Source organism: Macaca fascicularis, chromosome 10 (assembly GCF_037993035.2).
Source record: "Macaca fascicularis isolate 582-1 chromosome 10, T2T-MFA8v1.1".
Classification (NCBI taxonomy): Eukaryota; Metazoa; Chordata; class Mammalia; order Primates; family Cercopithecidae; genus Macaca; species Macaca fascicularis.
The window spans coordinates 109646324-109661881 of NC_088384.1; the positions used below are offsets into that span (position 1 = coordinate 109646324).

General features: G+C 42.9%; 1 protein-coding gene across 13 annotated transcripts in view; it reads right to left on the minus strand.

Moving 5' to 3' along the window:
* ZNF217 (zinc finger protein 217) overlaps positions 1-15558 on the minus strand; it is a 43265-nt gene that overhangs the window by 6854 nt on the left and 20853 nt on the right. For 10 of the 13 annotated variants that reach the window (XM_005569374.4, XM_005569371.4, XM_074005574.1 and 7 more), the window contains 3 exons: positions 8060-9771; positions 4922-5038; positions 2043-3596 (listed from right to left, as the gene is read on the minus strand). In XM_005569374.4, the coding sequence (XP_005569431.3) occupies positions 2043-3596; positions 4922-5038; positions 8060-9428 (3040 nt within the window). In that variant the 5' untranslated portion in view covers positions 9429-9771. The remainder of the gene's footprint in view (positions 1-2042; positions 3597-4921; positions 5039-8059; positions 9772-15558) is intronic. The other 3 variants (XM_074005577.1, XM_045363152.3, XM_074005579.1) reach the window with 1 other exon arrangement.

The window sequence follows — 15558 nt, forward strand, 5'->3', positions numbered from 1 at the left end:
CCGAGGCCGGAGAACTGCTTGGACCCGGGAGGTGGAGGCTGCAGTGAACTGAGATCACGCCACTGCACTCCAGCCTGGGCAACAGAGCGAGACTCCATCTCAAAAAAAAAAAAAAATCATCTCCTTCATTATTTACAACACCTAATATGAAGTAAATGCTATGTAAATAGTTGTTACACTGTATTATCTAGGTAACGTGGACAAAAGAAGGAAATCCGCAGATGTTCAGTACAGATGCAACCATCCCATTTTCCCCTCCAATATTTCAGTCCCGCAGTTGGTTGAATCCACTGAGGCACAACCCAAGGATATGGAGGGCTGACGACATTTAACAGCATAACGGTTCACAAGACCATTTAACTGGAACTTCTTATGCTTACTGCTCTTGCCAGGTCAAAGGTCCTCATGTGGTCCTTACTGGGCGCCCCCCCGCCCCCCAATTCTGCCCTGTGTGGGAAGCAAGTGACTTGACGTGTACGTATAAAACGTGGTTTCTGCTCTTAAGAAGTTTACAGGCCAGCAGGGAGTCGTAAAATACCCGAGGAAGAACCCCCAGGCTGGGCGTGGTGGCTCACACCTGTAATCCCAGTACTTTGGGAGGCCGAGGCGGGCGCATCGCCTGAGGTCAGGAGTTCAAGACCAGCCTGGCCCACACGCTGAAACTCTGTCTCTACTAAAAATGTAAGAATTAGCTGGGCATGGTGGCACGTACCTATAATCCCAGCTATTCAGGAGACTGAGGCTGGAGAATCGCTTGAACCCTGGAGGAGGAGGTTGCAGGGAACCGAGATCGCACCACTGCACTCCAGCCTGGGCAACAAGAGCGAAACTCATCTCAAGAAAACAAAACAGGGGGCCGGGCGCGGTGGCTCAAGCCTGTAATCCCAGCACTTTGGGAGGCCGAGATGGGCGGATCATGAGGTCAGGAGATCGAGACCATCCTGGCTGACACGGTGAAACCCAGTCTCTACTAAAAAATACAAAAAACTAGCCGGGCGAGGTGGCGGGCGCCTGTAGTCCCAGCTACTCGGGAGGCTGAGGCAGGAGAATGGCGTGAACCCGGGAGGTGGAGCTTGCAGTGAGCCGAGATCTGGCCACTGCACTCCAGCCTGGGTGGCAGAGCGAGACTCCGTCTCAAAAAAAAAAAAAAGAAAACAAAACAAAAAAAACCCGCAACTCCAGGTGGACTGGCAGTGACTACTGAGCACGCCATAAATGTGCAAAGGAAGAAAAAGGGCTGCGATGAAGTGAGGCAAGATGGGGCCTAAATTGGCTGCATCTGGAATTTCAACAGCAAGACAAGAATGGACTAGATAGACCAGTGTTCTCACCCGCTGTTTCCATGATCACTCCCACAACAGAAAAATAAAACGAACAAGAAAAATTACTCAAGAATAAGGCTGGGTATGGTGGCTCATGCCTGTAATCCTGGCATTCTGGGAGGCTGAGGCAGGAGGATCACTTGAGGCCAGTGGTTTCAGACCAGCCTGGGCAACAAAGCAAATCCCTGTCTCACAAAAAAATAAATTTAAGTTAGCCAAGCGTGGTGGAGTACATCTATAGTCTCAGATACTTGGAAGGCCAACACAGGAGGATCACCTGAGGCCAGGAGTTCAAGACCAGCCTGGGCAACTCCATCTCTACAAGAAAAATTTAACAATCAGCTGTGCATGGTAGCAGCACAGTCTCAGCTACTTGGGAGGCTGAGGCAGGAGGATCTCTTGAATCCAGGAATTCCGGACTACAGTAAGCTATGATTACACCACTGCACTCCAACCTGGATGACGGAGCAAGACCCTTTCTCTAAAAATAAAATAAGACTAAACAAATAAAAAGAATAAAATATTCAGGGTGAGAGTTACACCCACAAAGTAAGCTTTGGAGGACCACAAACCACTGCTTCTCTCCGTGACCCCCAAGAACTCTGTGCTGCCCACCCCCGACCCTTGGGAGTGGTACCATCTCCATTGAGAATGCATGGATTAGCTGTTAGTCACCGTAGGCATCAGTGCCATTGAAACACGACACCCCTCACGCAATACCTTCTAACGTCGAGCTGGATGCTGGACTACTAGCAGGCACACAAGTGTAAAGCGGCCCGGAGCCACCATAGGGCTTCTGAACCGTCAGCACATTTGGAGAATCGACCTCGCTGGAGCTCAGGAACCTCGGTTTGGGAGGCAGCGCTGGCGACGGATACACGCATTCCTGCGGTAACAGTGAGGTGATACCTCTGACCATATGGTACTTGGGAAGGTCATAGCCTCTTCTGTAATTGGCCCCAGGCTGGTCAACGTCAAGGGCAACCACGGTGGACTTCAGTCTTTTTGGAAGGGGTTCACCAAATTCTGCTGCAGTGTTGCTGGCACTCCGATTACAGAAATAGTCTCTTCCCGGAGGGGCCCACGGGCTGTCATTCTTGGGAGGGTAGTCGATGGAACCATTGATGTTACTGCTGCCGAGGGTGGGCTGAGAGGGAGCTACTGGGAGAGGTTTCAATTTTGTCTCAGGTCTTTTTGTCTTATCCGGTGCAGGGGAAACACTGGTTTTAGGAAACATCTCAGATTGCTGTTGTCTGGTGGCGGCCCCTTGGACCCCCACATTCTGCTGTGGTCTGTGGGACTTCAGGTTACTTGGGGCTAAAGTGCTAGAGTCTATCCCTGAAGTCAGAGGGGCCTTGCCTGGCCCAGGAGGGCTCTGCTTCCCCTTCGCAGACGGCAGGGATTTGGACTGCGCTGGGAAGGCAGACTTCGGCTTGGGTTTACAGAAAGTAGACAGGGGAGGCACATCTTTTCCCAGCAACGCCGGCGGGCACCCGGTGCGTCGACTTCTAAGTGAGGACTTGTTTCGACAGTTTTTATGAACGTCAGGATTGTATTTATGCTCCAGTCTCTGGTGCATCATTAAAACTTCTGGATAAAATGTCTTGAAGGTACAAAATGGACAGGTGATACTTGGAATTAAACTTTTGCCCAAAGAAATTGCCGGGCAATTGTGAAGAGCCCCCAGGGATAAATTTAAAGGTTTTTCGTGACAATCCACACTAGGCCTGTATCTGCAGTCAGCTGCAGTCTCCGTTTGCTTCTCTTTGGGGTTAACTTCAAGGTTATGGGTGGTACTGCCGTCCGGAGGAGGAGTAACATCCGCCTTGGTTCTACAGATGAGGTTATTTGCCTGAGTTTCAACTGCTGATCTCTTTTTTAACAGGTCCAGGTAAGCAGGGGTAGGGATTTTATTCACTTTATCAGCACTGTCATCAGCTGCATTTTTATGGAAATCCTGAGTATCTTTGTGTGCTGGTGAGAGGACAGCGCTGCCCAGAACATTCTGAAAAACAGAAGGCATCTCCTTCAGCTGCTTTGCAGGTGGACTGCCTGTAACATCTTTGGCACCATCAAAAAATCTTTTCAAATTTTTGGTTTGCGCACTGTCCGCGGTGAATAGTGCATCTTCAGTGTCCTGATTTTTACCATCGCTCTTGGCTTCAGCAGCAGCGTCGGCTTGTTTCTCCTTGTGGTGTCTCTCCAAGTGATACCTCAGGGACGTCTTCTGGGCTGCAGCATAGTCACAAAATTCACATTTGTATGGTTTTTCACCTAAGGCAAGAAACGGCACTTTATTAGAGAAGTGTATGAAAAGCACTGAAATAGAGCAAAGGGCTATTTACTGAGAAAACAGGCTTCTTTCCTGCATTTGCTTTCTCTATCTGCTATCACCTAGTATTTTTTTTTTTTTTTTTTTTTTTTTTTGAGACGGAGTCTCGCTCTGTCGCCCAGGCTGGAGTGCAGTGGCCGGATCTCAGCTCACTGCAAGCTCCGCCTCCCGGGTTCACGCCATTCTCCTGCCTCAGCCTCCCGAGTAGCTGGGACTACAGGCGCCCGCCACCTCGCCCGGCTAGTTTTTTGTATTTTTTAGTAGAGACGGGGTTTCACCGTGTTAGCCAGGATAGTCTCGATCTCCTGACCTCGTGATCCACCCGTCTCGGCCTCCCAAAGTGCTGGGATTACAGGCTTGAGCCACCGCGCCCGGCCTCACCTAGTATTTCTCATCAGTTCTTTATCACCCTTACTGTAATGAATATGTGAAATTGTGAATACCTATCTTCAGTAGAAAAATTAACAGCAACACTTCTAACTCATTTAATCTTCCTAACAGCCCTAGGGAAATAGGTATTATTCCACTTTTACAGTGAAGAAAACTAAAAGCACAAAAAGGTTAAATAACTTGCCCAAGGGTGCACAGATAGTAAGTGGAAGAGATGAAATTTCAAATCTACGCAGCCTCCTACACCATGATGTCACAGCTCCTTTCACAATCTCAAGACTACTAAATAGATTCTCATTTCATTCTCAATCATAAAGACGTAAGATGCAGCATTTTAAAATATTGTAGTTTTAATAAGATGAGAGTCAGGATATAGCAGTCATAAACTAAACAAATGAACTTTGTCCAGGCACGGTGGCTCACGCCTGTAATCCCAGTGGGTGGATCACTTGAGGTCAGGAGTTCGAAACCAGCCTGGCCAGCATGGTGAAACCCCATCTCTACTAAAAATACAGAAATTAGCCGGGTGTGGTGCCAGGCGCCTGTAATCCCAGCTACTGGGGAGACTGAGGCAGAAGTATTGCTTGAACCAGGGAGGCGGAGGCTGCAGTGAGCCGAGATTGCACCACTGCACTCCAGCCTAGGTGACAGAGCAAGACTCCATCTCAAAAGACAAAAAACTTGACTGATTGCATCAGGCTCAAATTACAATGGCACTAAAAAAATAGTAATAACCGCTGTAATCAACACGCTACATATTTATCCTTAAGCTAGTCCAAGGATCTGGCAGAGTATCTGAACACCACCACCAAAAAATCAGAGAGATAACTACATCATTTTTAACTAAAGCATGGTTAAAAATATAAAAGTTCTTTACCTGTATGCGTTCTGAGATGAATATTGAGGTAATAATTTGAACGGAAAAACTTTCCACAATAACTACACTCTCTTGAAGATGTAAGATGCTTTATTTTTCCTCCATCATCATTTTTATCTTAAAGGAAAAACAGAAACATTTATATAAAAAGGTAGCTGAAGTACGGGAATAAGGCATGCTGACTTAAATGTTCTTGACAAACATTTTTGGAAAGCACGAAAAAATTCTTTAATATAATATCGGGTTAGAAAAGGCTAGACACACACCAAATGCTGTTTTGAGGTTGTCTGAAGTTTCAGAGTGTTGTAACGTGGTTTTGTTTTTTTTTTTCTGGGTACAGCAGAGTACACTATTAAAGATTCAGTTCTTTGTTTGCCTTAATCACAAAAAAGATCATTTAATAGACCGAACTGCCCGGACAGCTTCCGGTTCTCAGTATCTCTGTGAGCAGGCAGGATCTGGCAAACTGAAGGTGGACACACATACTGGGGGGAAAAATGATCTTCTTCAGAATCATTGAGAAAAATGAGCCAATTACAAACCACCAACCACCATGGGAAAAATAAGCCGTTTAAGGGTAAGATTAAACAAGTGACCACTAGAGGGCAGCAAGCACAACTTAATCTTCAACAGAAAAGAAAGTTTGGCATCGGGCAAGCACCTAGGAAAGTTTGTCAAAATTTAGCAAAGTTTTGGAAAGCAGGCTGTATTGTCCACAAACACTCATGTGGGCGAAACAGATCTGACGAATGAAAACCTGTGCCTAAATGACACAGTGTTTGGCTTCAGTCTTTGCAGGACAATAGGACAATGTGTCTCACGTGCATCAGTGAAGTCCACTCGAAGGAGGACAGAACTTCAGACACACACCGGCCCTCCAAAAGACTGAGAGGTGCCGCCGTTAAAATACCACCCCCAACACACATGAATGTTTAACTTTTAAATAAATGTCCCCTTACTGTAGATCATATGACTATCCACCTGTAAGACAGACACACCCTTGATCTATAGTCTAAAGAAAGACTTAAAAAAATTTACCTGATCTTCTTAAATCTTAAAAAAAGCCAGGTTGATAGTACAATATGATAAATCTAGACTACTAAGATAATATAAGTTTAGGAAAATCAATTCCCCAAAAACAGAATGGCCAGCTTTTTTTTCTTACAAGCATACCCAAACTAGCTGGGTTTATAACTGGGTGTTCTTGCAATTTCCGACTCCCAACTATGTGTCAGGATTTATGGTATGTTGCGTCATATCCAAAAAGCTATGAAATGCCTTTTCTTTAGAACAAAGGACGTGACATTTCCACATCTACCTGATTCCTGCTCTTTCAAGCATCACCTCTGACTTTACAGTTATATTTTTTAAAGGACTGTGATCTTTTTACAAATAGGCTGTTCAAATTGTCCTTGGGAGGTGGAAGACAAGGGTCAATGAACCATTTTGCAAACAGGGAAACAGTGGCAAAGAAAGGTTAAGCAACTCATAATTAGTCACAAAACAATGCAGTGGTAGAACGAGAACTCAGTGCCAAGCTGTGGTGCTTCCACCCACAGCCAGGCATTCGGTCCTGCCTGATGATCTAGCCCATGTTTTCCACACCACCCACCAGTAACCAGTCTTTTCATTTCTTTCAGGGCACTGGGGCATCTCACAAGGCCCCTTCAACAGTACCGGCACTAGCAGAAACCACTTCGCTAACTGGAGTCTGTGTTTAAAGCCTCTTTTTATGATGCCAGTAAGACATCAGATTTGTAGTATGCTAAGTGCTAGGTTTCCTGTGTCCCAGGAAACTCAAAAACATTCTAAAGATGTGATATACAGACTACAGTTCTCATGTCAATCACATGATCAGAAAAGGAACTGGCACTGCCTGAAGAGCAGGTGAAGGACGAGTCTGATCAACTGTGTGGGCAAATTCACCGTGGGTCTCATATACACAGTTCTCCAAAGAATTCACACACACAGCCAAGTTACACTGAGAGGAGGAGGAACTTGTTTGAACCGAGGACCACTTTAATAAAGGCTTCCCCAAGACCAATTCATGTTCTCATCATTCACTTGTCAATTATGGCCTGCCCATCAGGGGTCTTTTCCAACTGTTTTAAGCAGCAGGATCCTCTATTCAAACAAAATATTAAACTCTGATAGGAGAAGCTCTGGCTACAATGAGGATGGGCACAACTCCAAACACAGGTGGAATCCTCTGCCCTAGATAACGCCCACCAAGGTTCAGGAATATGTGAGCATGCCTTCAGTGATCGCCTTCTGTTTCTATAAATGCTGTTAGTACACTGAAAATTTTGCTGAGCAAATGAGCTTTCTTAAAAATGTCTTGGTGTGCCCACATTCCTTGTATTTTATGACAAATCATTTGGGTTCTTGAAGTACCTATTAATGGATACCAGCTTGCCAGACAGAATGGATAGGGTTTCGGACAGCACCAAATGGCTGCCCAAGTAATATTCCTGGCTCTAGTTGATCATCACTCCCAGTACCTCTTATGACCACTGGAAATTCACTACAGATAAGATCAGGAACACCAGAAAACCTTACGTGAAGGCTAGGGTCTCTCAATGATGAAACTATTGATACTTGGGACCAGATAATTCTTTGATGATGGGGCTGTCCTGTGCATTGTACCATACTGAGCAGTGTCCCTGGCCTCTGCCCACTGGGTGCCAGTAGGCACACAAGCACACGTGCATGCACACACCCCCACACACAGTATAACAACCAAAATGCCTCCAGACATTGCCAGATACTGACTGGGAGCAAATCATCCCAGTTAAGAAGCAGTGCATTTGGACTGGATGCACAAGTTATTTAAAAAAAAAAAAAAAAAAAACACCATGTTTTGTGAGCAAAACGTTCAACGTTTAAAAAAAAAAACACACAAGATTTTCAGAACAAGGAGACCTTTTAACTCAACCCTGTTATTACAGAAATGAGAAAATTAAGGCCCCGAGAAGTTAAATGGCTTACACAGAGTGATACCAAAAAGAGCCTGGATTTGACTCTGGCTCTCCAAATTCCATTCCTGGCCAGCGTTGTCTAGAGATGGGAAGAGAGGGGGAGACAGACAGACAGACAGACACAGGCGGAATAGCACGGGAGGGAGACAGGGCAGCTTACCCAGATGGATTCCTTCGGGAAGCCCATCCTCAGATCCGTCTTCAGAACCACCTTCCCCTCGATCCACGGCTCCATTTTCATCCAGAGGGGTGGCGAGGTCAGGAGAGCATGTCCCCGGCTGCCTCCCGTCCACAGACATGGTGGGCGACTCCGCGCCAGCCCTCCGGTCCTTCTTGTGGACCCTCGAGTGCAAGACCAGCTGGTGGTAGGTTCTGAAAGCTTTGCCGCACTCGGAGCAGTGCGTGGGCTTCTCCTTGCTGCTGGTGGGTAACTTGGGATCCGCGTCCACGGAGGGCGCGTCACCGTTGGAGTGTCTGCACTTCTCTTTCTCTTGCGAGAGGCCTGTACAACTGCCCTTATTTTCTCCAAGCTCCTTCTCGGAACTCGAATCATCGTTGTCGGTGCTCCCTTCTTGTCCCGATTCCTTCACTTCTTCTTGGCAAATGGCAACTTTTCCTTTGGTAGCCAGCTGCCAAGCCTGGAAGGTGGTGAACGGATCGAGCTGAGGTATGCATTTGACAAGCTTCTTCCCCGTGTCAGTGTGAGATTTTGGTCTCAAGTTGAACCACCGCAGGAAGTCTTCCCTGGAGGACGGCATTCCTTCTTGTGGAGAGTCTGTCTGCGTGCTGCTGGTACCGGGAGCAGTTTTTTTGGTGTGCACCTTGCTGTGCTCTATTAGATTTTCTTTATTTGTAAATAGGAAGCCACAAACCATGCAGATTTTGTAAGGAGAGGGGATGCTCTCAGCCGCGTGCACCTGGACGACCTCGTTGATCGTCGCGGGACAATCCAAGCCTTGCTGCAGTTTGCTCCTGGCCCCTGATTTGCCATTATGTGTCCGCATGTGATTTTTAAGAAACCAAGGCTCCTTGAATCTTCTTCCGCACATGTTACACCCGTAAGTGAAAGAATCTTTGTGTGTCCTCATGTGGATCTCAACATCAAAAGCCACTCTAAATGTCTGCCCGCATACCTCACAGCTAAATTCTTCATTTTCCTTGCAATTCTTTTCCTTGGGAGGTTCTGTTCGTACTTGACTTTTATCAAGCGGACTAAGATACTCTGCTTCAACCCGCAGAACTGCTGGTTCACAAAGGGTAGGCCGGTGTTGCATTAAGACGTGTTTATTAAGGTCTTCCGAATGTGTGAAGGTCTGGCTGCAGAACATGCAATCCAAGGGCATATACCCCTCTATTTGGATGACATTTTTCTCTTGCGTAGCTCGGAATGGAACAACAGCGGTCCCTTTCATTGACATGGCATCCTCCATCTCCATCTGACTGCCAAGAGAGCTGCCAATCACTTCTGGCCCATCCATGTACATCAAGAGGGATTGAGTTGGCATGTTTCCTGTCACTTTCGATTGCATATAATCTCAAAGTTCCCTTGGGGAATTTCTGGAGTTGGAATAAGGCCACTTGTAAGACTTGTCACTCACCCCTCTAACAGCCCTGGGCTTCAAAAACCAGAACAAATATTTATTATAAAAGTTCAAAAGAAAGTGTCTAGTCCTCTAACTTCTTCGGAACTTTTAGGAAGCTCAGTGGTGGTGTCACTGGTTCTTTCCACAAACAAGGCATACAGACTCCCCAATGCTTTGATTCAAATATGAATCAGCACAAAGCATGAGTTCTCTTTGTCTCCATTGAATGAGTGTTTCAATTGAGCAAGAAGTCAATCCCAGCAACCTGGAGACAAGGGATTTCCAAACCCTAGAGGAAAAAAAACAGAAACGGTTAGCTACACTCAGAGCAGAGAGAAGGCTGGTGTGGGTGAGTCAGACGGTCTTTTCCACGCAGCAGAGAAGATACCTAATTCAACTGCCTCACTTTTAACTAATATATACAGCATCCTGTTAAACGTGCTTGTTAATTAAATCACTGGCATTTTATCCAGTCAGTACACTTATTAAATCAGAATTCCATCCAGTTAAAATCCAGTTTAAATCAGTGCTTTACTGACTTAAATCTAAAATGTCAAGTTTTAGGTCAGAAATGGTTAAATTCAGCTGAACACATTTTAAATGTCACTAAGATGCACATGTGGATGCCATCAACAGCCTTCCTAAATCTAAAGACTGTAAGAACTGTGAAAATTAAGATGAAAAAATTTAGTAAACTAAAAAATTTTAAATCCAGTGTACATAAAACAATTTAAAATGTTTTGTATACAAGCAAATCTGCATCCAAGAAATCTAAGTGCCCAAACACACCCTCAGAGATTGCACATACAGAGATCAACAAAATGAGCACAGAAATACAGAAACTTTTCCTAAAATCCCCATTCAAGAAATATGAAACACCTCAGAACAGTCACTCATCTTGGGCAGGGGAACCCTGATATATTTTGGTTCACTGTATATTCCAAACCTCAATCCACTGTTCAAATCCCGGCTTGCTTTCAACAACTTTCTGCCTTCAACAAGCACTGGGTGGGGCTTCCTAGTCCAAACAACAAATAGGGAAAGACATACACAAAGCTCCTTTGTGAATGTATAGATTTAAAATAAAATCCTCAAACAGGGCTGTTTCAACAGGGCTTAGTCTTTCATCAGAAAATGGGTCCTCTCGTTTTTTAATCTACCTTTCACATCATGCACTGGCCAGGTGGAAAATTACTTTATTTAGCTCCGCTGCTTCTGGTTTAGAAGCTAATTTTTCACTCCTGGAGAAGAATTAACTTCTAAAGCCAATACCCTCGGCCTTTATGGCAAACATTGGATAGGCATTGTTTTTAAATAGTCCCAACTACTTAAAACTTAAGTCAGTTAATTCCACCCAAGAAAATCAAAAGGGATGCAAACTACTCCCAGCAAAGTAACCATAAAAAACAAAAACATACTTTATTTTCCTCCCTCTCCCTACTTCCTTAAAGAGTAACGAGGGCCTGTAGGCTCAGAGAAGGCAAGGAAACATCTCCTTTACACTCCGAAATAAATTCTCATATTCCTTGTTATCTTTAGTTTTGAATAAACTAGATCTTTAACATTAAGCTTTTCTAAATAAGACTGCAGATCAAGGATTAGGGTAAAAGAAGGAATGTCCTGAAGTCTTTTCTTTGTTGCAATCACAATGGAGGATCAACACATGGGCTGGTGACCAGCTTGGTGTGATATAATAGAACACACCAGAGACCCGAGTTCTAGTCACAACCTTCAAGCTGTCACTGCCACATACCACCTCCTTCTATTATGTATTTAATGCAGTTGGTTAAACTACAGGATGGCCTTTACAGTTCCAATATTCTGTGATTCTGGGGATAGATCTACACACTGAAAAGAATATTCAATTACTCTGCTAATCAGAATGTGAAGTGATATTTGGACATGAGTCTGACAACTTAGGTTTCTATACATAGAAGTTTAAGTTTCATTTGCTTATTCAACAAGTATTTAGTGAATGCCAGCATCCCAGGCAATATTTTAACTGAATAACAGCACATACCCTAGAAAAACAGTTATCAAACTCTGACAACGTTTTCCCTGGCCAAGAACAAAGACTCATTTATTTGAGGTCATTCCTACTTTTAGATGCTAAAATACGCTTATTTTTCAAAAAATCAAATAGTGGCAATAAGCAATAGTGGAGTTTTTTTTGTTTTGTTTTTTGTTTTAAATGTCCTTATTTAGCAAAATCAAAGTTAGGTGAGAATTTGGGGGAAAAAAAAATCTAAGTCCCTATGTCAGCTCTCAACATTATTACTGTATTTTAGAAACTTGACTAATATGTGAAACTGTAATTTTGGGGAACTCCACTTCTCTACTGACATCTTTTCCAAAAACAGACACCAGCTCTACACTCAGTCTCGGGATTAGAAATAAGATGTGAGGCCGGGCACAATGGCTCACGCCTGTAATCCCAATGCTTTGGGAGGCTGAGGTGGGTGGATCACTTCAGGCCAGGAGTTGGAGACCAGCCTGGCCAACATGGTGAAACCCCTTATCTGCTAAAAATACAAAAATTAGCTGGGCATGGTGATACACACCTGTAATCCCAGCTACTTGGGAATCACTTGAACCCAGGAGGTGGAGGTTACAGTGAGCCAAGATCGCACCACTGCATTCCAGCCTGGACAACAGAGCAACACTTTTGTCTCCCCCCCAAAAAAAAAAAAGAAACACGATGGAGGGTAACTTTATTATTTCCCACTCAGGGAAACAGCATAACTTACTGAAAACATTTACTAATAGAAGAATGTTTTGGTTCCAATTCTCAATTATCTGAAGTTACCATTACTCTCCACCCAAGACCCTGTAGGATTATTTCACTGCAGTGAAGGACAATGAAGGAGGTTCAGTGGGAAACGATCTAAGAAGAGAGGAAGCTTCCACTTTGCCTGGGAGGGTGAACAGCCTGGGAGACCTGGAGATGAGGGCAGGCATTCTAGGCCAAGGGGTCTTCCTGTGTGGTCAGATGGGGAAGGAAACCCTCCTGGCAAAACAGCAGCAACTCTTTCTCCAAGGAAGCTTCTGAGACAGACTCTGATAATCAATTGTGCCTAACTGTCCTAAGCTCCCAGGGTCACAGGAATCCTTAGGCACCCCAAAGGTGCCATCCCTGACTGCCCAGCACACCCTACCCCCAAAGCATTGTGACAGCTCGGGGATGACTTCCTCTGAACTTCTGTCCAGATCTAAAACCATCATGTTTGCTTGTAACTGTCTTTTTCGAAAAGTAACACCTCAGGACCAAGACTGTTGCCTTGTCCACTGCTGCCCCCAATGCCTGAAACAAGGTGCTGGACACAGGGTCAGCCACTCAACACACAGCTGGTGAATAAACGTCATGGAATTAGCATACGTGTAGAATCAGTACACACATGTTTTGGCCACAGTCACTAACCGTAACTGATCAGAAATTAAAATTAACTTGCATATTCATCAAAACTTCTACATGGCTATCAGTGGCTGCCATCTAATTGCCATTCTGCAACTTCAAGAGTAGCAATTTCAAGAGTGTAATAAAAAAAAATTGCATTAAACACACCATAAAGTTGATCAGCACAAGCAAAAAAAAAAACTGCACCATTTGAATTTATACTCACTCCACTTATGACCCTCCAAAACAAAAATGCTGGGCATCCTAGGGCTATCTCTGACAGCAAATGCCTTCAGCTCTTGGACTTAGAAACTGTAACATACTGGACAGAACACTTCCTTAAACTCTAAAACAATGAATAATTTTAAACCAGGTTTACATCGATTAAAACCAATTTGCTAATCAGTAATCAAAGTGGTTGTAACAATAAAGACGTTAATAACGGAATACAGCAAAATAGAAATTCTAATCTACTAACAGCAAATCACCATTCCAATTGAATGGGGTGTGTGCACAAACATAAGCCTTCCCAGAAGCCTCCAGCTCTCCACACTCCTGCACACATAAGGCAGCAGTAAACTGATGGCACTGCTGATAGAGTCAATTGTCTTTCCTGACAAAGAACTGAAGGGGAAAAGGAGGATATTATAATCCAACACTATAATCTAAATGCTTCTAGTTTGCAAGGAAGTGAGCATTATGAACACACTAAGCTTACTGAAAAGTACTTCACAAAAATGTTTTCCAATGTTTAAAAACATTTTAAAATCTTTACTCCAGTAAACGACAGAACTTAACCTTAACTCAAATACCCCCTAACACCTAAGGCAAGTGGCTATGCAGTATAGCCATATTTTGAGAAAATACTAGGGTTTAATTTATATTGGGATTATTTAAGTAGACACTTTTACAATTTGCCAGAGCATAATCTTTGAAATCCAGTAGGAACCATATTGCTAGAAAAGGCTGGACTAGAAATGTGATGTTCTTCAGATCACTAATTACACACTGATTTGTGACTAAAGCTACCACTACCTGTAGATCCTGAAATTAGCAAATACGACACATTATACACTGCTTAATAAAAACCACAGTAATCTCTGCTTAAGTACAACAAATTAGGTACAACAGCCACTTTGCTGACAATTACTGTAACTTGGGAATATTTTTCTTTACATCCAGATGTACTCAAACTGTTAATTTTTAGAAACAGCACAGCTTCTTTGTTTCGGCTTAACAGGTTATCTTACCTTGTTGATATGAAATATGTATCTACCATAATATGAAGCAATAAGGTATTCAAAGTCCTCAAAAACACAGAAAAATTATATTTATACACAATCTGTCATACTGCTAATAAAGCTACTTTTTCCCGAGTTACTGAAGTGTCCAAATCAGGAGTTATTAAAAAATTCAACTTAAATATCTATTCTCTGGCCAATGCATTTGTACCCTGAAAACTACAAAATTGAATCTTTAAGACCGGGCTAGAAGTTTACACTTTTTCTCAAAGTTTTCCCTCTGGATTTTACACACAGTATTTTTTCTTAATCTGACAAGTGAAGAAAACTCTGTAGAGCCGTCTACTAACAATCAAAAAGCTACAGGTTTTTTTTATTTTTTATTTTTAATGCTCTAAATTCTCCAACACTGTTTCAAGGAAATTACTAGGGGTCACACCCATGAGGCTAAATGGTCAACCCAACGTTCCTAATATAGCTGTGGAAAGATGCTTCCAAGTTAAGCAAAAAAAAAAAGATTGGAATATTCAAAGTTTTTATTTAAGGTTACAACCTCAACTCTTCAAACTTGGGAAGCTCGTAAAGGAAATAACTTCATTTTGCTGAAATTGTTCATAAATTACCAATTATAACTAGGATTAGAGATCAAACTACTATAAAAATATAATCATATAGCATATCTGAGTGTCATTAACTAGAAACTGCCTGATTCATCATAAAATCAGTTAAGGTCAGTTAAGGGATCTTAATAAGAACTTAAAGTATAACATAGTAGCTTTAGTTTCAATATTAACAGGTACTGTCATCTCCAAAGTAGTTTTTAAAAACATCCTGATCTGAAAAAAAGTTATAAGGAAAGTGAATTTTTAAAAACTTTAATTAAGCAAGATTAAGCATTGCTATCCATTTCTCCTATTACTACTACTTAACCAGTACAATCTTGTATCTGTAAAAATTTGACAGGCCTAACTGCACCAAAAAGATTTCAGCAAATTAATAAACTGTTTAAATAAACTGTTCTATCTTTACCTGCACTAACTCTCTGCAATGAAAACACTGAGTGTGTATTACACACATATATACACACACACACACACACACACACAAATAACTAAGCCCATGACTAGACCACTACACCATACCGCTTTTTCCAGTGAGCGCTCTGAATTAAACACAATTCAAGTAACCTAGTTCAATACAAGCTTAGGCAATGCCTTTTAAGGCATAACATCTTTCTTCTGCAAGATTTAAATATTCCCATCCTATCTTTTGTTGACTACATACTAAAGTTGTGTATCTGGCTCTTTCCAGTCACCTGTTTGCTTTCAAAATCAAGGGGAAAAGTCTCCTTTCAATTAATAATACAATCACTGTTCAGTAGACTTATAAACTGAAAAAAATATATATATTGATTACAAAAGAAAGAAACACACTTCTTCAG